Here is a 15,095-nt window from a genome sequence, read left to right as displayed (position 1 = left end):
AAAAAACCATGCACGTTTCCCAGGTACAGAGACGTCTTTGACACTTGTTTGGTGTTAATACCACCCAGTGATTCGCCTTCTCAAATGGGAGGAGCCACAGGGTGGGACATACCATCCTCATCGGTGCGACACAGCAGGGGTGGGCTCTCCGGTCCAGGTCCCTTGTTGGTGAATGCGGCCACAGTGACTTCGTACTGGGTCCACTTCTCCAAGCCCTGTAGCAGGAGTTGTCCCTCGGCGGGGGGCACTGGGGGCTCCTCGGTGGGCTCGCCGCCAGCTTCGGCCCCCGCCACCCGGTGGCGGACTGTGTACCCGGCCAGGGCGCCATTCTGGCTCTCCTTGGGGGGAGGCCGCCAACTTACCAGCAAAGTGGTGGAGCTGGAACTGCTGCACTTAATGTCTTGGGGGGGGGCGGAGGGCTCTGGTCAGATTTGGGGGGGGGGGGGGGCGGGGAGGAAGGGAAAGGAGGGGGGAAGGGTGAAAACAAAAAACAAAAAGATGGGAGAGATAAAGAAAATGATAAACGCAAACAAAACAAAAAACGAAAAAAAAAACGAAAAGACAAAAAAAACAAAGCTGGACTTAAAGAACAAATGCATGAGGAACTCGGAAAATAATTGAAAAACAAACAATAGTGATATAGCACTCATAATAATGATAATGAAAAGGCTGCCTCGAGTTTTTCGCTCCTTACCCAGGTGCACGTCACCACGCCGTATTAACATTACTGGGAGACAAAACAGCAAAGGTGGCTATTGACCCAGAATGGACAACCTAATTAAAGCCAAGCAGGCTGTGAAATCAATATTAAGCGCTTGGCTCTCACCTGTCTGGTCTTGCCCACCAAGGCCTGATAATTGATTTATGGAAAAGCACCCAGAAATGGATTCAGTCATCCACCTCTGGCTAGGGTGGAGATCCATCTCAGCCAGCATCGCTAGCTTTCCCCAGTCCTTTCATTACGAGGCAAAGCACGGTGGGCCCACTTATTTGTAATTGTTTAAAAGTCATTGGGCATGGTTTGCTGAGTTTTTACTGGAGAGTGCTTTTCCAAAAAACACATTACCAGCTAAGCGCCCGTGAAGCCTGGAGTCCGAACGGGTTCTTGTACAGCCTAGGTTTTAACCATGGGGCTGCCCGTGGATGGAGTTGACTTTGCGATTTAGTCAGATTCTTAAATTCAAAAGATATGCTTATTTGCCTGTGAAACTGCTAATTTACCGATCCTAGCTATCTACAAAGGAAAAGTAACTTTCGTATGACTTTTTTTTCCCCCCATATGAGCCTCATATCTAAGCAAAAAATTGTTTGTTCTATGCGCCATTTGCAAATATTAACCATTGCTGACTGCCACTTATTTTCAATTCATTATTATGACGTTTAATCTTTGATGCGAATACGAGAATGCAAAATAAATCAAATGAGTACTGGAGGCATTCCGTCGGGAAACATCAGACTGCAGCTTCAAATAAACTGAAAAAAATTAAGTATTGAAAACTGTATCTTCAAAACAAATGATTAAATACACATAACTTAAAACATGGGCTGGTTAAAGAAAATTTGTTTGCTGGCCCAAAAAAAATAATAATAAAAATCAGAGAAAGATCAGATACCATGAGAAATCATAAAACATGGGAATAACTTCTGCAATAAACGATAAATAAAATGCAATAAGAAAGCAACCGAGCAAACAACACCGTCATCGTCTGCGTCGATACGTACCTGTCCACCTTCTTATACATATACATAAGACTTTCTTACCAACAGCAGCCAAGATCACAGGGAGAACACACTCCCTGAGTCAGGGGGGCAAAACCCTCGCCCCCACCTCAATTAAACTGTCAACCATGCCATGTCTGGACCTTGAATGGGACGGGCCATGCCAGATTAAAGAACAGATGAGTATGTTTTTGCGTCTTGCTTTTGTAGGGGGGGTGGCGTGGGAGAGGGTTGGCCCACTGCTTCTGTTCAGGACTAAGAGCCACACTGGTCATTTGGGCCCAGGGTGTCCACCCCCACGGAGGGTAGACGCTCGGATCGCGCTGGGAGACAGACCCCCCCCCACCCTGTCTGGGACCATCAAAAGGCTGCCAAGAATCCCATTCAGCTGCTCATTCTGTTACATTTTTAAGCACGACTGCCGGTGATATTATCTTTCCCTGTCTGCCTTTCATTTGGGGCATTTCAGTGTTTCACTGAAAGAGTTTATTCTCTTGTTTCGTTCTCCAGCGAACACAGAGCTCCAGGACGGAGCAGGTGTGTTTTTTTTTTGTGACCACTGCCGCCTGCTTTTTGGGCCCGGACGGCTGCTTCGTGTCTGTGTGATTCTGTGTGTCTGCATGTCGGAGCAAGAAGCACTGGGCCACCAGCAGCAGACAGCCCTGGAGTCCAGTCTTGACCATCTACGGTCAGCCGTCTCCAGTTAAGGCCCCTCCTCACACGTCTCGCCATACCCTGATAAGACGAAGGAGCTGTCTGCGGGCGTTTTGAGAAAACGTAAAACTATAGGGTGTCATCGCTGGAATTACAAGGAGGGCTCCTTAAAGTATAGTCTTTTCTTCTAATGACTACTTCTGGCTGGCGCTCATCAAATATAATCACTCCAACTAAGAGTCGGCTCCACAATGGGGTCCTACCCAGCACCGACACGCAGAAACTCCGTCTGCGTCTTACTTACGAAGGCCGCGTCGGCTGGCGATTTGCATTTAGCTGGCGCTAGCCAATTACATCCAAAATGCCTCCGAATGTAAATAAATGAAAATAAGAGGGCACCATGTAAGGAGTATGATTGGACCTCTGCTCCTTTAAATTGAGGGCTTTGGCTCCTTGTGCCCAAGACGCAGATTCTGTGTACTTCTACCGCCGAGGGAACCTTGGTGACGGAGGAAACCCCGACCGGCTCATCGGCAAAGCGTGAAATGAATTTAGTGCCACGGAATGGGATTCTTATCTGCGACTTCCACCCACATACCTCCCCTCCCCACCCCCTTCATCTCCAGGCCTCCTGATCCGTCCAAGCATCTCCCCTCCCCCTGCTGTTTAGGGGGTCTCTGGTGCGCGTGGACGCCCTGGGCCGCCTGGGGAACCCACAAACAAACGCTGCTGCTCGCCTCAGACGGGTGGCACGCGTCTGCCGGCATGCTGCTGTCATGTGGGGCCACTGCCGTTAAAGGACTGAATCCGGGCAGTGACTGGTCATAACCTATGAGGTCATGTACAGGGGGTGTGCAGCACAAAAGGTGATCCACCAATCAAAATGGACACTGGGGATGCGGAACCAATCAAACACTGTGTCTACTCCAGTAATTCCCCTCATGGATTTTCTACGGCCCCCATGACAGCAGTCCCACCCAGGCTCAGTCTCGTCATCTTGGCTTTCTATACAAGCTCATCATCAACATATCTTGGGCCAATAAACAGATGAAACATCACAGCTCCAAAATTCACAACAGGAGTAAAAGTCCAGAGTGCTGAGTAGGACAATCAGGGCTAAAATCCATTTCACTCCCACTCCTAATGGCCGTTATCTTTTTTAAACCTCCATTTCAGTTCAAATACATCGGAGTGAGCAGGAAACAGATACTCTCTCGCTGGCACTTAACGCGTCCTTGTTAACAGCATCCTGAGCTCAGCGAGGGATCCGTCACACGGGCCGTGGTCGTATCTGCATGAGGCACGGGACGACAGCCGCCTCGCCACGTTGAAAGACAAAGCTAACTAACTTCTGTCATGTTCTAGGCCTGCATTTCATATCTGCCAGTCGGGCTTTAATTACCGCCGAACCGGCACCGTTCTCCCTTGCAGCCAGTGCAGTCTTCACGGGATGGAAATACACTCGCGTCACGTGACGCGCTCAGACCGCAGCGACTCGCTGCTAGCCTCTTGTCGGCTCTGCGGGGCAACTGCTGTTCACGCACAGCAGAATCCCCACTCCACCCCCCAAAAAAAAGCTGCTCTATTCCAAAACAAGGATGTCTCAGTCAGCGTGAGCAAGCGCATTTCTTGCCATTCAAAATATCTCAGACATGATAGCAGTAAATTATACGGGAAATCAGAGACCGCAATCGGGTCGAGATCAGCCTCAGCAGACTGGACTTTCTGCACACAGATTGTAAGCACTTACCTCCCAGGCATCCACACTAATTTTTTTACATTTTTTTGCAGTGTATTTTGACTTTCCAAGAGCGGGTGACTTTCCCGACCTCGTTAACGGAGGTAAACTCCTGACATATGAACTCCCCACAAGCTGGAGGAGGGACTCTGAAACTACCTCATGCAATGGGCCGTGCCTCCATGAACGGCTGGCTTCGGAGGGGTTGCTCGCTCTTTGCAAGAGAGGACTATAACTGGTCTCCATTGATACTTACTTTTACCTTTAGTTTAATGGATTTTTTTTTTCCTGCAATGTTTTTGCTGAGTTCAGAGATGCTGCTGACTGTCACGTCAGAACCGGCGGAGCCCAGAAAACATCGGAGTCTGTGTCCTTGTGAGATCTAAGCAGTGTGTGACTCATAAACCAAAGGAAGGAAGGAAAAATCAATAAAAAAATATATATTTAAATATAGATAAAATAAGAAATTAACTGAAAGCAACTGTGACGGCAAGCCATTCCGGGGAAAGTGGTTGTTTTTGTTGCGGTTTAGGGGGTGAAAGAGTGAAAGAGTGAGGTCAAACAAAGAAGGACTTTGGGTTGAGTCAACCCCATTCCTTGTCCGAATGGTCTGCAGCTACCGCAACAAGGGGGAGACACAGGGACGCGAGTATGGGAGGACACGGACACACAGGCAGCGGACACACATGGAGACAGCACGCATGGGAAGTAGCAGGCTGGCTGGTGACGGGCCACAGAGCTCCACAGGCCCGCAGCCGATTGGTGGGTCATGCAGCCGAGGTGATCTCATTGGCTCTCTGTGTGCGCCTGATTGCAAGTAGGATGATCATGAACCAGAGTGCAAACAAAAAAAAATGTGATAAAAGTGAGTTCCTGCGCTGCCTTCCGGAATAGTGTCCAGTCGCGTTGGCAGGATCAGGAACATGTTAGAGCACCAACTCCCCCAGCCCCAAACCCCTCTAACTGCCATGAATTTCCTTTTGACATCTGATTCAGATTTAACAGGGGTTTCTTCCTCCACTGAGAAACCCCTCCCGCCTAACTGCCAAAAAAATAACTGACAGACATCAAGCCTCTGTAACTGGCTGGCCAACCAATTGCTGCCGTGACTGATGGTCATATTTCAGTAGGCCATCATCTGCACCCAATTTACTTCATTAGTCTCCTGATTAGACGTGTTGATGATGACTGGCCCTCACAATGATGATCATCTTTTTTTTGTTGTCTGCCAGACATGTCAATCAAGTGGCGTCAAATTCTCTCTCTGTAATTTGTGTCTCGATCGACGGGAGTCTTTTTTTTTTTTTTTTTAAATGTGAAAATATTTCAATCTCAATAACATTTGATATTTTATGCTAATATGTTGAAAAACAAAACAAACAAAAAAATCAGGCCCAGATTTCAGGGACATCGTTACAGTCCCAGAGGAGGTTAGGACTGGCTCTGATGGTTTTGTTCTGACCTACCAGTAAAATTGTTTCTAAATCTCCTTCTAATGCCTACTTCTGGCTAGCTCTCATCAAGTATAATCACACCAACGAGGAGACTATTCAGAAGGTCTGTCTTCGTTTGACATTTTTTGTGGACAAGTCTAAACCAGGGGTGTCAAACTCCAGTCCTGGGGGGGCGGAGTCCTGTGTAGCTTAGTTCTCTCCCTGTTCCACCACAAATGGTTCAGCTCAAGAGCTGTGCGGTAATTAACACAAGGAGTTGAATCAGGTGTGTTAAATGAGGGGAAACCCAAAAATGTGCAGGACTCCGGCCCCCCAGGACTGGAGTTTGACACCTGTGGCCTAACCCGTTCAGGGCTTTTCAGCTCAGCTCCTGGCCATAAATTGCCCTGTCCCCCCCGCCCCAACTTTTCACCTGTCGCCATAACCCCCCCCCACCACCACCTGCCACCAGGATGAGGAAACTCATGGCAGTCGCTGGAGTTTATGACATTTCATTATGTCTTTACAATAAGGCAGAAAATGGTCTTGCTGTTAAAAAGACACCAACATAAAAACAGACCCAAACCAAAAGCCGGTGTTTGGATGCAACCTTGACATAATCTTAAAAATACTGTTACATTACCCACTCAAGACACAAAAAGGTCGACAGGAATAAGCTTATGGAAGAATCACCAGGGTTATAAGACACCTTAAACCTCTCTATTCACAAAGAAACGTGGAGCTATAATCCATTAAACTAAACAATACACTCGGCTTACTCTAATTCATCATCTGAACCTCCGTCTTGCAAAAAACGACATCATCAGTTGAGTCAGTATGCAGGCTATAGCTGCTTCGCCATCGTGTCTGACATGCATCGGTAATAGCTGTTAACGTGAAAATTATGTTATTAAGTATGAAATCAAGGAAACATGAAATGCAATCTTTCTTCAGGAGCAGAGGTGTTGGAAAGACAATTAACATACTTAAAAAGGCCCGCGTGCATGATCGATCTGCTTTACTCTTCCTATACGGGTGTCACGGACAATTTGAGTAACTGCACAAAACCTTGATCGTAGAATTCAATCAGGTAGCTGGTCAAGAACGAAGCCACTTACTGGAGACAGAGCAGCATTGGGACGTTTCATTTTCATGTTGAGTAGGATGTTTACTCTAAGCAAATTACAGGCACCACCGTATAATACGAAAGCCAGCCCCTTTACTCTTGATCACCCCGCTCACGCCATTACCCAGCTAAAGAAGCAGAGAAATACAGAAAAGTACATACTGGCTTGAGACGTCTTCTGGACAATTTCGTTGGTGAAGGCGCCGATGCCTTTGCTGGAGACGGCGGCGAGGGAGAAGGAGTACTCCGTGTTTGCACGTAGACCCTCCACTACATACGAGGAGGTGGGAGCAAATTGCTTTTTCATCTGCAATGCAAGGCGACGTCACTGGACAGGGTTCCTAATTACTGCTAACCACCCAAATCTAATACGGGCACCTGCATGGTACAGCAAGGTCCAGGGACTAGTACAGAATAAGAGGTAACATCTGCGTTTAGACATCACAAGGACATCAGGGCAAAATATGCAGCAATGCAATAGTCAAAAGTCAACAGTCACTTAGGAGTGCAATTACAACAAGGAGGACTGGTAATGCGGCAGGGTACCTGGGTGCCAGACTTGCCCTCTTTGTAAACCAGCTCATGGCTGATGATGCCCTCCTTATCGTAGGCAGGCTCCCAGGTCAGCTCGACGCTCGTCTCCGTCACCTTGCCCACTTGAAACTTGGTGGGCTGACCGGGAACTGTAGTGGGCCACAAGAGCAGCAACTGGATTGTCGCTTGGACTTCGATAATTAATACGTAAAGCGGAAAAGCTGACAGGCTTGGCAGATTAGCAGGGCTTCTAAAGAGGCAGACTGACGGAGAAGGCGAAGCATTGGATCGTCACGGGTTCAGGTGGACTCTTACCTCCCTGCAGCACCTTGACGTGTATGGGCTCAGAGAAAGGACCGTCGCCCACGGAGGTAAAGGCCAGGACGCGGATGGTGTATGTTTCGGATGGGGTGAGGCTCTGCACAGTCGTCATAAAGCTCTGCTGCACGTTGTGGATATGCCACTGGCTCATAGGTAGAGATGGGTCCATAGTATAGTAGACCCGGTACCCCTTGATTTGTCCGTTGGGCTCCTCTGGGTCGTCCCAGCGCACCATCATAGTATTCTGGGAAATGATACGGGCATGCACGTTCCGGGGTGGGCTAGCGGGGGCTTGTTCTCCTGTCCGAGCCTCCACTGGATTGCTGGGTGGGCCCTGTCCAATGGCGTTGAAGGCCGACACCCGGATCTCGTACTCAGTGTTGGGGTACAGTCCCCCGATGCTGTAGCGAGTGGTGGTGATGCCATCCTTAGTCTCGAATTTGCTGTCGGGGGCCTTGGCGCGGTACTGGATGATGTAGTAAGAGACGGGATCGGGGTTCCCCGAGTCCCAGGTGATGGTGATGCTGGTTGCTGTGGTTTCTGTGACCACTGGGGTGCCTGGGGGCTTTGGCAGTGCTGTCGTCGAGGAGAGAGGAAAGTAGTAAACGGGAAGTAAACAGCATTCAAGACTTTCCACAATTCCTCGGAATGGACACACGTGGCAATATCCCACGTGTGTGTGGAGCTCGCATGTTTTTCCAATGTTTCTGGAAGTTTCTTTTAAGTATAATGGGTATATGTACATATCCAACCATTCCGCATTTAGCGACTCCCCCAGTTGGCCACCATTTGCAAGTACGACGGTAATAAAAAATGTATTTTCTGATCGATGCCTGTATTTACGACCAAATTTTGCTGAATTAGAGATCTTTTTAATAAAATGTACAGTTAAAATGTTGTAAGACGTTGTTAAAATGTGAATCCTTCATGAAGGATTAAAGAAACTGAATGTGGAATGCTGAAGCAAAGTTAGGGTCACGCCTAGACTACTGTGATTTTCACTTACTGACCATTTCACTTAACAACCTGGGTAATACTAAGGCATCCATAACCACAACCCATAACAGTCTGCCAGCCTCAGTAAACAAAAAGGCTCTTTATCACCATTTTCTAAACAAACGGTACTGTACTATACGTTTTGCATGTTAAATTGCCTTGATATTTCTTATCTAGATCTTTTTATATAACATACACACCATCTAAGCTATGCCCCTGTATGTACGAAGTTATGGCACGGAAAAGTTTAGAAGTCATCGCGTGAAACGCGAGATTCCACCGTCATTCCATGCAGATATAACATGCATTTGCATGTTACACTAACAAATATCATGTATGACTAATATTGATATTTAATGATGGGTTTTTTTTGCAGTCTGAATCATTTTCAGTATTGTTTTTCGCTTACAAGCTATGTGCGAGTTTCTGCAATCCTTCAGTAAGCTCCAAAAATATTCCCATTTAATTGTTCACAGCCGACTCACGAATAACCAAAACTGCGAATGTAAAGGGATATATATATATAGACACACACACACCACTGAGATGTGCTAAAAGACTACATCAGCCTTCACAAACTCGCCAGGGACTTGTCCCCGTTATCCCCGGTGTCCTTACACTTGACAATGATCTGGGCCACAGCCTCGATGATGCCCAAACTGCTCATGGCCACGCAGGTGTAGTTGGCCGACTCGCGCACGCTGTTGAGCTCCAGCACGTTGCGGCCCACAGGCATCTCGTCCTCCGGGGTGAGATCCTCATCGTTGAGCATCCACTTCACGTAGGGCATCGGGGAGCCCACCGCCACGCAGGTGATGTTGACGCTGCCGCCCGGCATGATCTCATGATTAGTGGGCAGGATTGAGAAACGAGGGGGCACACGCCGGACTGCAGAGGGCGACAGAGAGCAGAACAGAGAGAGGTAACAAAACAAGCGGATAAAAATGCGACCTTTGTTAAATGTTGAATCACCCAACAGCATCTGGTAAATGATAGCAATATAAAGCAAGTATGTGTAGTATAAATTAAATCATGGTACAGGGCTGAACTAAAAGAGCTGCTTCACCAATAATAGAGATAAACAATGAAGCAACACTTCATAGCAACAAGGTTCCATTGACCAGTATTGGACTCATCACATCACAACTGAGAACACAAAAATCTATTAGCAGTTTCTCATCTTTTAAAATGTAACTGTTCACTCCTGTATATGACTTAACCTCATCCCAACCCTCATTAGACTATATATCATAAACAGAACACTAGAGACAGACACCTAAAAAACAGACCCACCCAAAAACTGACCCTACATCGAAACCAATAGAGGGGCTAAATAAAGAGAAAGCAGAGGAATGCAAACAAAAACAAAACCTTGTAACAAACCTTTTGTCAAAAAATATCCTTTTGTGAGCTATATGTAAGTATATAACCTTCAGAGGTGGAAGCTTTGCTGTTTGACTATGGCCACACTGGACTGTCAACCTACGGCTAAAGATGAGAAACTTTAATCGGATTTTTGTGGTTCAGGGTAGATCGAGTGGACGAAGCCTGTTTAGGATCTGACACGGTTCCACCGAGAGATGCAGCTATCATTTTCACAGACACCATGCAGAGGAGATCAAAAAAATAGAGGAATGTGAACGACGAAAGAAAAGGTAAGTTCGAGACAGCGATGCACTGTGGAATATAAGAGAGGGGTCGCTGGCATGCTCGAACGAAGATGGTTAGAAATAGAATGAAAGAAAGGAACAGAAGAAAAACGAGAAATAAAAAAAATATGTGGGGAAATGAAGGAAAATGATGAGTTTGATTTTTATTGATTTATCGTTCATCCGATCAATGTGACCCAATGTGATGTGAGCACATTGCCACATTGTAGCCCTGGCAGACGTACGACTACATACATATATAGAGAATTATAAATGTCAAGCAAAAGAAGCGAATTGTCAAAATGGCTAGAGATATAACGCGATGACTGAAAATATCAAAATAATAATAATAAAAAACAGACTAAAATGACAGAAAAGGAACAGTTTCGTGGGAGTAAAATGCTAGGTTTACAAAAGGTTTTGCATCTCCATGTCCCAAAGACGTGGATGCAGCTGCCAACCCTACACACAAGAGTAAAGGAGGGGATGCAATGGATGGAGCAGTGGCGGGGTGATGTAATTCATTGGCTTAGAGTTTGTCAATCTTACTCTGAAGAGATCTTAGCTTCACCAGCAGACATACTTACGTTATGCGTAATTAGGCGATAGTTAAGTCCTATTTTGAAATAAAACTCCATTATTCCCAATTAAATGTGCTATTTAGAAAGGTGCTTAAAGCATGTAGATGTCAGCAAGCTGGTTAATGTTTGAACAACTCAATTGGCCTCTGTGGGTTTACTGTGGGGTTGCTTTGGACAACTGAAGTGGAAGTGGCGAGGGAGGGGAGGAAATGTCACAGAAATTTGGAATATCGGTCTTTTCGGTATGGGGGGAGGCATCCTAGAGGCATGATGACCTCATGGAATACTGCAGGAAGAGGAAAGGATGGAGTCGGCCTACAGACAGACGGAATGCGTGGACAGACCAAAGACGAGAGACCAGATGGTGGAGGAGGTGGGGGGGTGTTTTACAAGACCTAGGCAGCAAGACAGCACACTGATGCACTGGGGACAGACAGACAGACTCGGAGTAGAGGACCTCGTGGACATGAGGAGGGAGGGAGGGCAGGAAGAGGAGGATATAAGATAAGAAAGAAGAAAGCAAAGTGGGACTCCAATTGGGAAAGCATGGTTCTCTGTGGGCTACAGGTCTCACACATCGAGGCTTGAAATCCAGGATCCACTGTCCCCCTCTCTTGGGGAAAAGGAAAGATAAGAAAAACTCATCGTACGGGTGCGTCGACCCAAATGGGACTCGCTACTTAATAACCCAGCGAAAAATGAAAAGGAATGCTTCGCTAAAAATGGCAGCAGACGCGTTAACAGCGCATGCATGTCCAAGAACCTCCTGCGCTTACGGTCGGCCGTCTACGGAAGCCAGTGCCCGGGCTGTGAGGGGACTCAGGAAATCCAGAAAATAAATAAAACGAAAATCTAGAACGTGTCAGAATAGGCTGATATTCTGACCGGCAAAGGTGAAAAGGGGGGCCGCCCATTCGCCACAAAGACATGCATGAGTGTTTCTGTCCTGCCTTATGAAGTGACATAGAGATCGAAGGGCACCTCGGACATGTCGAGAGAAACGTCTAGAACAAGTCACCTGAGCCCATACACGTATGCAATTCCCGGGTGCAAGACGCAGAGAAAAACAAAAAGTCAAATGGAACTTAAGACTAATAGCCCGATTTGTACCACGCTGCCTGCATTTTTGCTGGACCATTTATTTTGGAGATCATTTGAAATATATATTCCGGTACACTTGCTCTGCCACGCAAATCACACCGGCGCAACCTTTCGTTCCTCAGAACAGCTGGAGTAAACAGATTATTCTAACGATCATATAAATGATGGCCAATCGGATTGCAGCTGGAGCTGCGAATGCGACGTAAGCATTTCCAGTTATAGACTGGTCAGGGCTGGTGGGCGGGGCTGTAAGGGCCGACGTCTTCCTCTAGTGAATGCTCGTGATAAAGGAGGTAATCTGAACGGGTACGGCTCACACCTCAAACCACTAAAAACGACAATAAATATGGTGCTTCACAGGAATTATGAAGGCTATTATCATTGTACTGTGTATCAGGGACACATAATTCTGCCCTTACTAATCATGTTGAATTATTATACCTGTGGATATGCGTATTGGCTTGCCCTATTATTCCTGCGTGGGTCACTAAAATATTGCCGCTGAAATGATGATGTGCTAATTTCCAGCGCGGAGCAAAGAGACTGAAAATGGACCCACGCTAGGACAGCAGTGGGGACCATCACAACGGGCCAGAATATCTGCAATATCTTACTGAAACCAAGGAAGCAGTTACAGGTAAATGTTCTGCGATTTTGCCCACGTTTTGCATTAACAGTGAAAGCTTTGCTTTCCCCCCCCCCCCCCCCCCCCAAAATGTAATAAAACTGGTAACTCCGGCTTTCGCAGTAAATACTGATATAAATGAAGTCCAAATCTGGACAGTGAAGGACAGCTGAACCCAGATGACCTAGCATTATTCGAAATCATGTCGACCAAAATAATCAGCAGGTATGTCTGGTGAGAAAATAATAATAATAATAATAATAATAATAATAATGAATAAATGCCAGCCCAGCCTCCCTGTGGTCCACCCCACCCACAAAAAAGAACCTTTGGGTGGCAGTAAATACCATTTCAAGCCCCGGTGTGAAGACAGGCGACTCAGCGGTCTTAACTGGCGTGGTGGAGCGCAGCGCCCCCACTAAGTCTACATGTCGTAAAGGTGTGCCAAAACGGAGGGTAGAGGGCGGACATTATCGGCCATTTTGGAGAGGCAGCCAGAATGAGCCTGCACTGCCACAAAATGAAGGGGAAAGCCAGAATAATGTGCAGCCTTTAGTGTCATTGTGAAGCTGAGGTTACACTCGCCACCTCCCGAGAAACAGCCACCGTGTGGTACAGACCAGAACACCTTCACTTTGTAACGGTGGTGATAATTATATTGCCAGAAATTTAAATTGTACAATATCTCCAGGTCTTTTTACTAGGTCTGACTTCATTTACAGTCATTGAAGTAAATTCGTCACGGTCTTATTTAAACACGATGAGGCTGTCATAAAGCCTTATCATAGATATTATCGTATTTTCTATTTGTCGTTCAGCTCGCAACAAAATTACCCCGACTGAAAGGATCGCCTGGGGTTATATTACACACAAAGGCGGATAGTTCAGGTTCAGAAAGCACAAATCCAGACCAAGATTTTGTTTCAACCAAACAGTTGAACATAAACAGTCATAGGCACAAAGTACTCAACTGGTTGGTTGCAACAAGATCTTGGTCTGGATTTGCACTTTCTGAACCTGAACTTTCCGCCTCTGATCACCAGTAAGGTGTTACCATGAGTCAAACTAGCTTTATAGTTCACGGAATGCGAATCCACATCAGCTTTGTCAGGGAAGGCGGGCTGGGTGTAACCTAGCTTTAGTTTGTCAACTTCACAAACGGACGCAACACAAGTCATGCATGCGGACACCAAGGGGATCAGACCAAACATCACACAGACGAGCACAGCGCAGACCTCCTGTACAGCAGCAGACATTAGGGTTCCCGCGAAGTTGACTCACAAAAAATACGCGTGTGTGTTCAGTAAGAAGCATCTTTGGCCAATGGGTGGGATGCTGCATTACTTTAAGAGGAAAATAAAGACCATGATTCTGCTGGCCCTCCGGCTCTGCTTTCAAAGGTAGAGAGATATTCTGCCATTTGGTCGCACAGCAGATTTTTATAAGCAGATGCCTTTTCCGAATATATCCTATATATAGTTTCGTCAGGGGAAAAAAGCCAACGTATGTTCTTGTCAGAATAATAATGATAACCTTCACTGGGGAAAAGATGCAACAGGGCATTTTGCTGGTTAGTATAATGATATGTTATATATGCATATAAAGTACGTTTAGTCCAGCAGTTTATGTTTACCTTTTCTATGTGTTTTTGTCGGTTGTTTGCACTGTGGCTATTGTCCTCATAATTTATGCTCCTCTGCTGATGTATGCAAATCTCCCCCTGGGATCAATATGCATACAAGTATCTGTCCATTTGATGGCACTGGATTGGCAGGGTCCAGTTAGCTCTGAGAAGACTATTCCAGCTTGGAGGGTTCTGTAGCCATTCAGAAATGCTGTTCTGGTTCTGTTTTAATGGCAGGAATGAGACTGACTGTTGTCTAACCCAACAATAAGGCACTTGTTTAAAGTTCTGGGGCCACACAAAATGCTCCGGTTTGGTAAAACGGACTGATTGTGCTTCAAGTTCCTACGACGAACAAAGACTTGCCTGCATTCCTTAGACCTCGGCCCCGGAAAGCGAAGGCAGAGGTGATGTAGCAGGCCAAACCGAAGCCCTGCCAATCAGCTCGAGGTCCTTAGAAAGAGGCTGGGGGTGTCAACTTATCCATCACCCCCAGATCACATGACTCTCAGACTCCGCCCCCTTGGAGCTCTCCTCAGCTATCCAGTCTTGGCTGGAATCACATTGCCACGCTGTGCCTCACATAGCATTGAGGACAATTCTACAGACACAGGAAACGTCCTGGCATTCTGGAATCACCCTCTGCAGACTGACATTTAACAGCAGTGCTGGAGGGATGCGTGTCAGCACAAAGCCATGCCATAACAGACTAAATGACACATCAGATTAGAACCTGTCTTAGGTCAGAATCCTGGCCCCTCCCTCAATGATCAATGGCAGGCATTTATTATACAGACAAATCTAGACTACGTTGCGACATACAATTTCACGGCAATATAATCCTCGTGTTAATGTCCCGTGCACAAAGCTGAACAACTACAGACTATAAAATTTAATGTAGAAGCACTTATGAAATAAATGAAAAACGCAATTCGGGGGCTTAATGGATTTGCCATTTGACTAAAACCTTGATTTGGGTTTCACTTAATTTGGC

The 15,095-nt window shown here is 46.4% G+C and overlaps 1 protein-coding gene across 13 annotated transcripts in view; it reads right to left on the bottom strand.

Annotated features, from left to right (window-relative positions):
• The window catches only part of LOC125716397 (receptor-type tyrosine-protein phosphatase S-like), a 135,062-nt gene that overhangs the window by 33,372 nt on the left and 86,595 nt on the right, over positions 1-15,095 (bottom strand). For 11 of the 13 annotated variants that reach the window (XM_048988644.1, XM_048988633.1, XM_048988639.1 and 8 more), the window contains 5 exons: positions 9,140-9,409; positions 7,520-8,101; positions 7,217-7,353; positions 6,833-6,977; positions 113-421 (listed from right to left, as the gene is read on the bottom strand). In XM_048988644.1, coding sequence (XP_048844601.1) covers positions 113-421; positions 6,833-6,977; positions 7,217-7,353; positions 7,520-8,101; positions 9,140-9,409 — 1,443 coding nt within the window. The remainder of the gene's footprint in view (positions 1-112; positions 422-6,832; positions 6,978-7,216; positions 7,354-7,519; positions 8,102-9,139; positions 9,410-15,095) is intronic. The other 2 variants (XM_048988643.1, XM_048988647.1) reach the window with 1 other exon arrangement.

The sequence above is a fragment of the Brienomyrus brachyistius genome, chromosome 21, assembly GCF_023856365.1.
Source record: "Brienomyrus brachyistius isolate T26 chromosome 21, BBRACH_0.4, whole genome shotgun sequence".
In the NCBI taxonomy this organism is placed as follows: domain Eukaryota; kingdom Metazoa; phylum Chordata; class Actinopteri; order Osteoglossiformes; family Mormyridae; genus Brienomyrus; species Brienomyrus brachyistius.
This window is presented reverse-complemented; position numbering and strand designations above follow the sequence as displayed.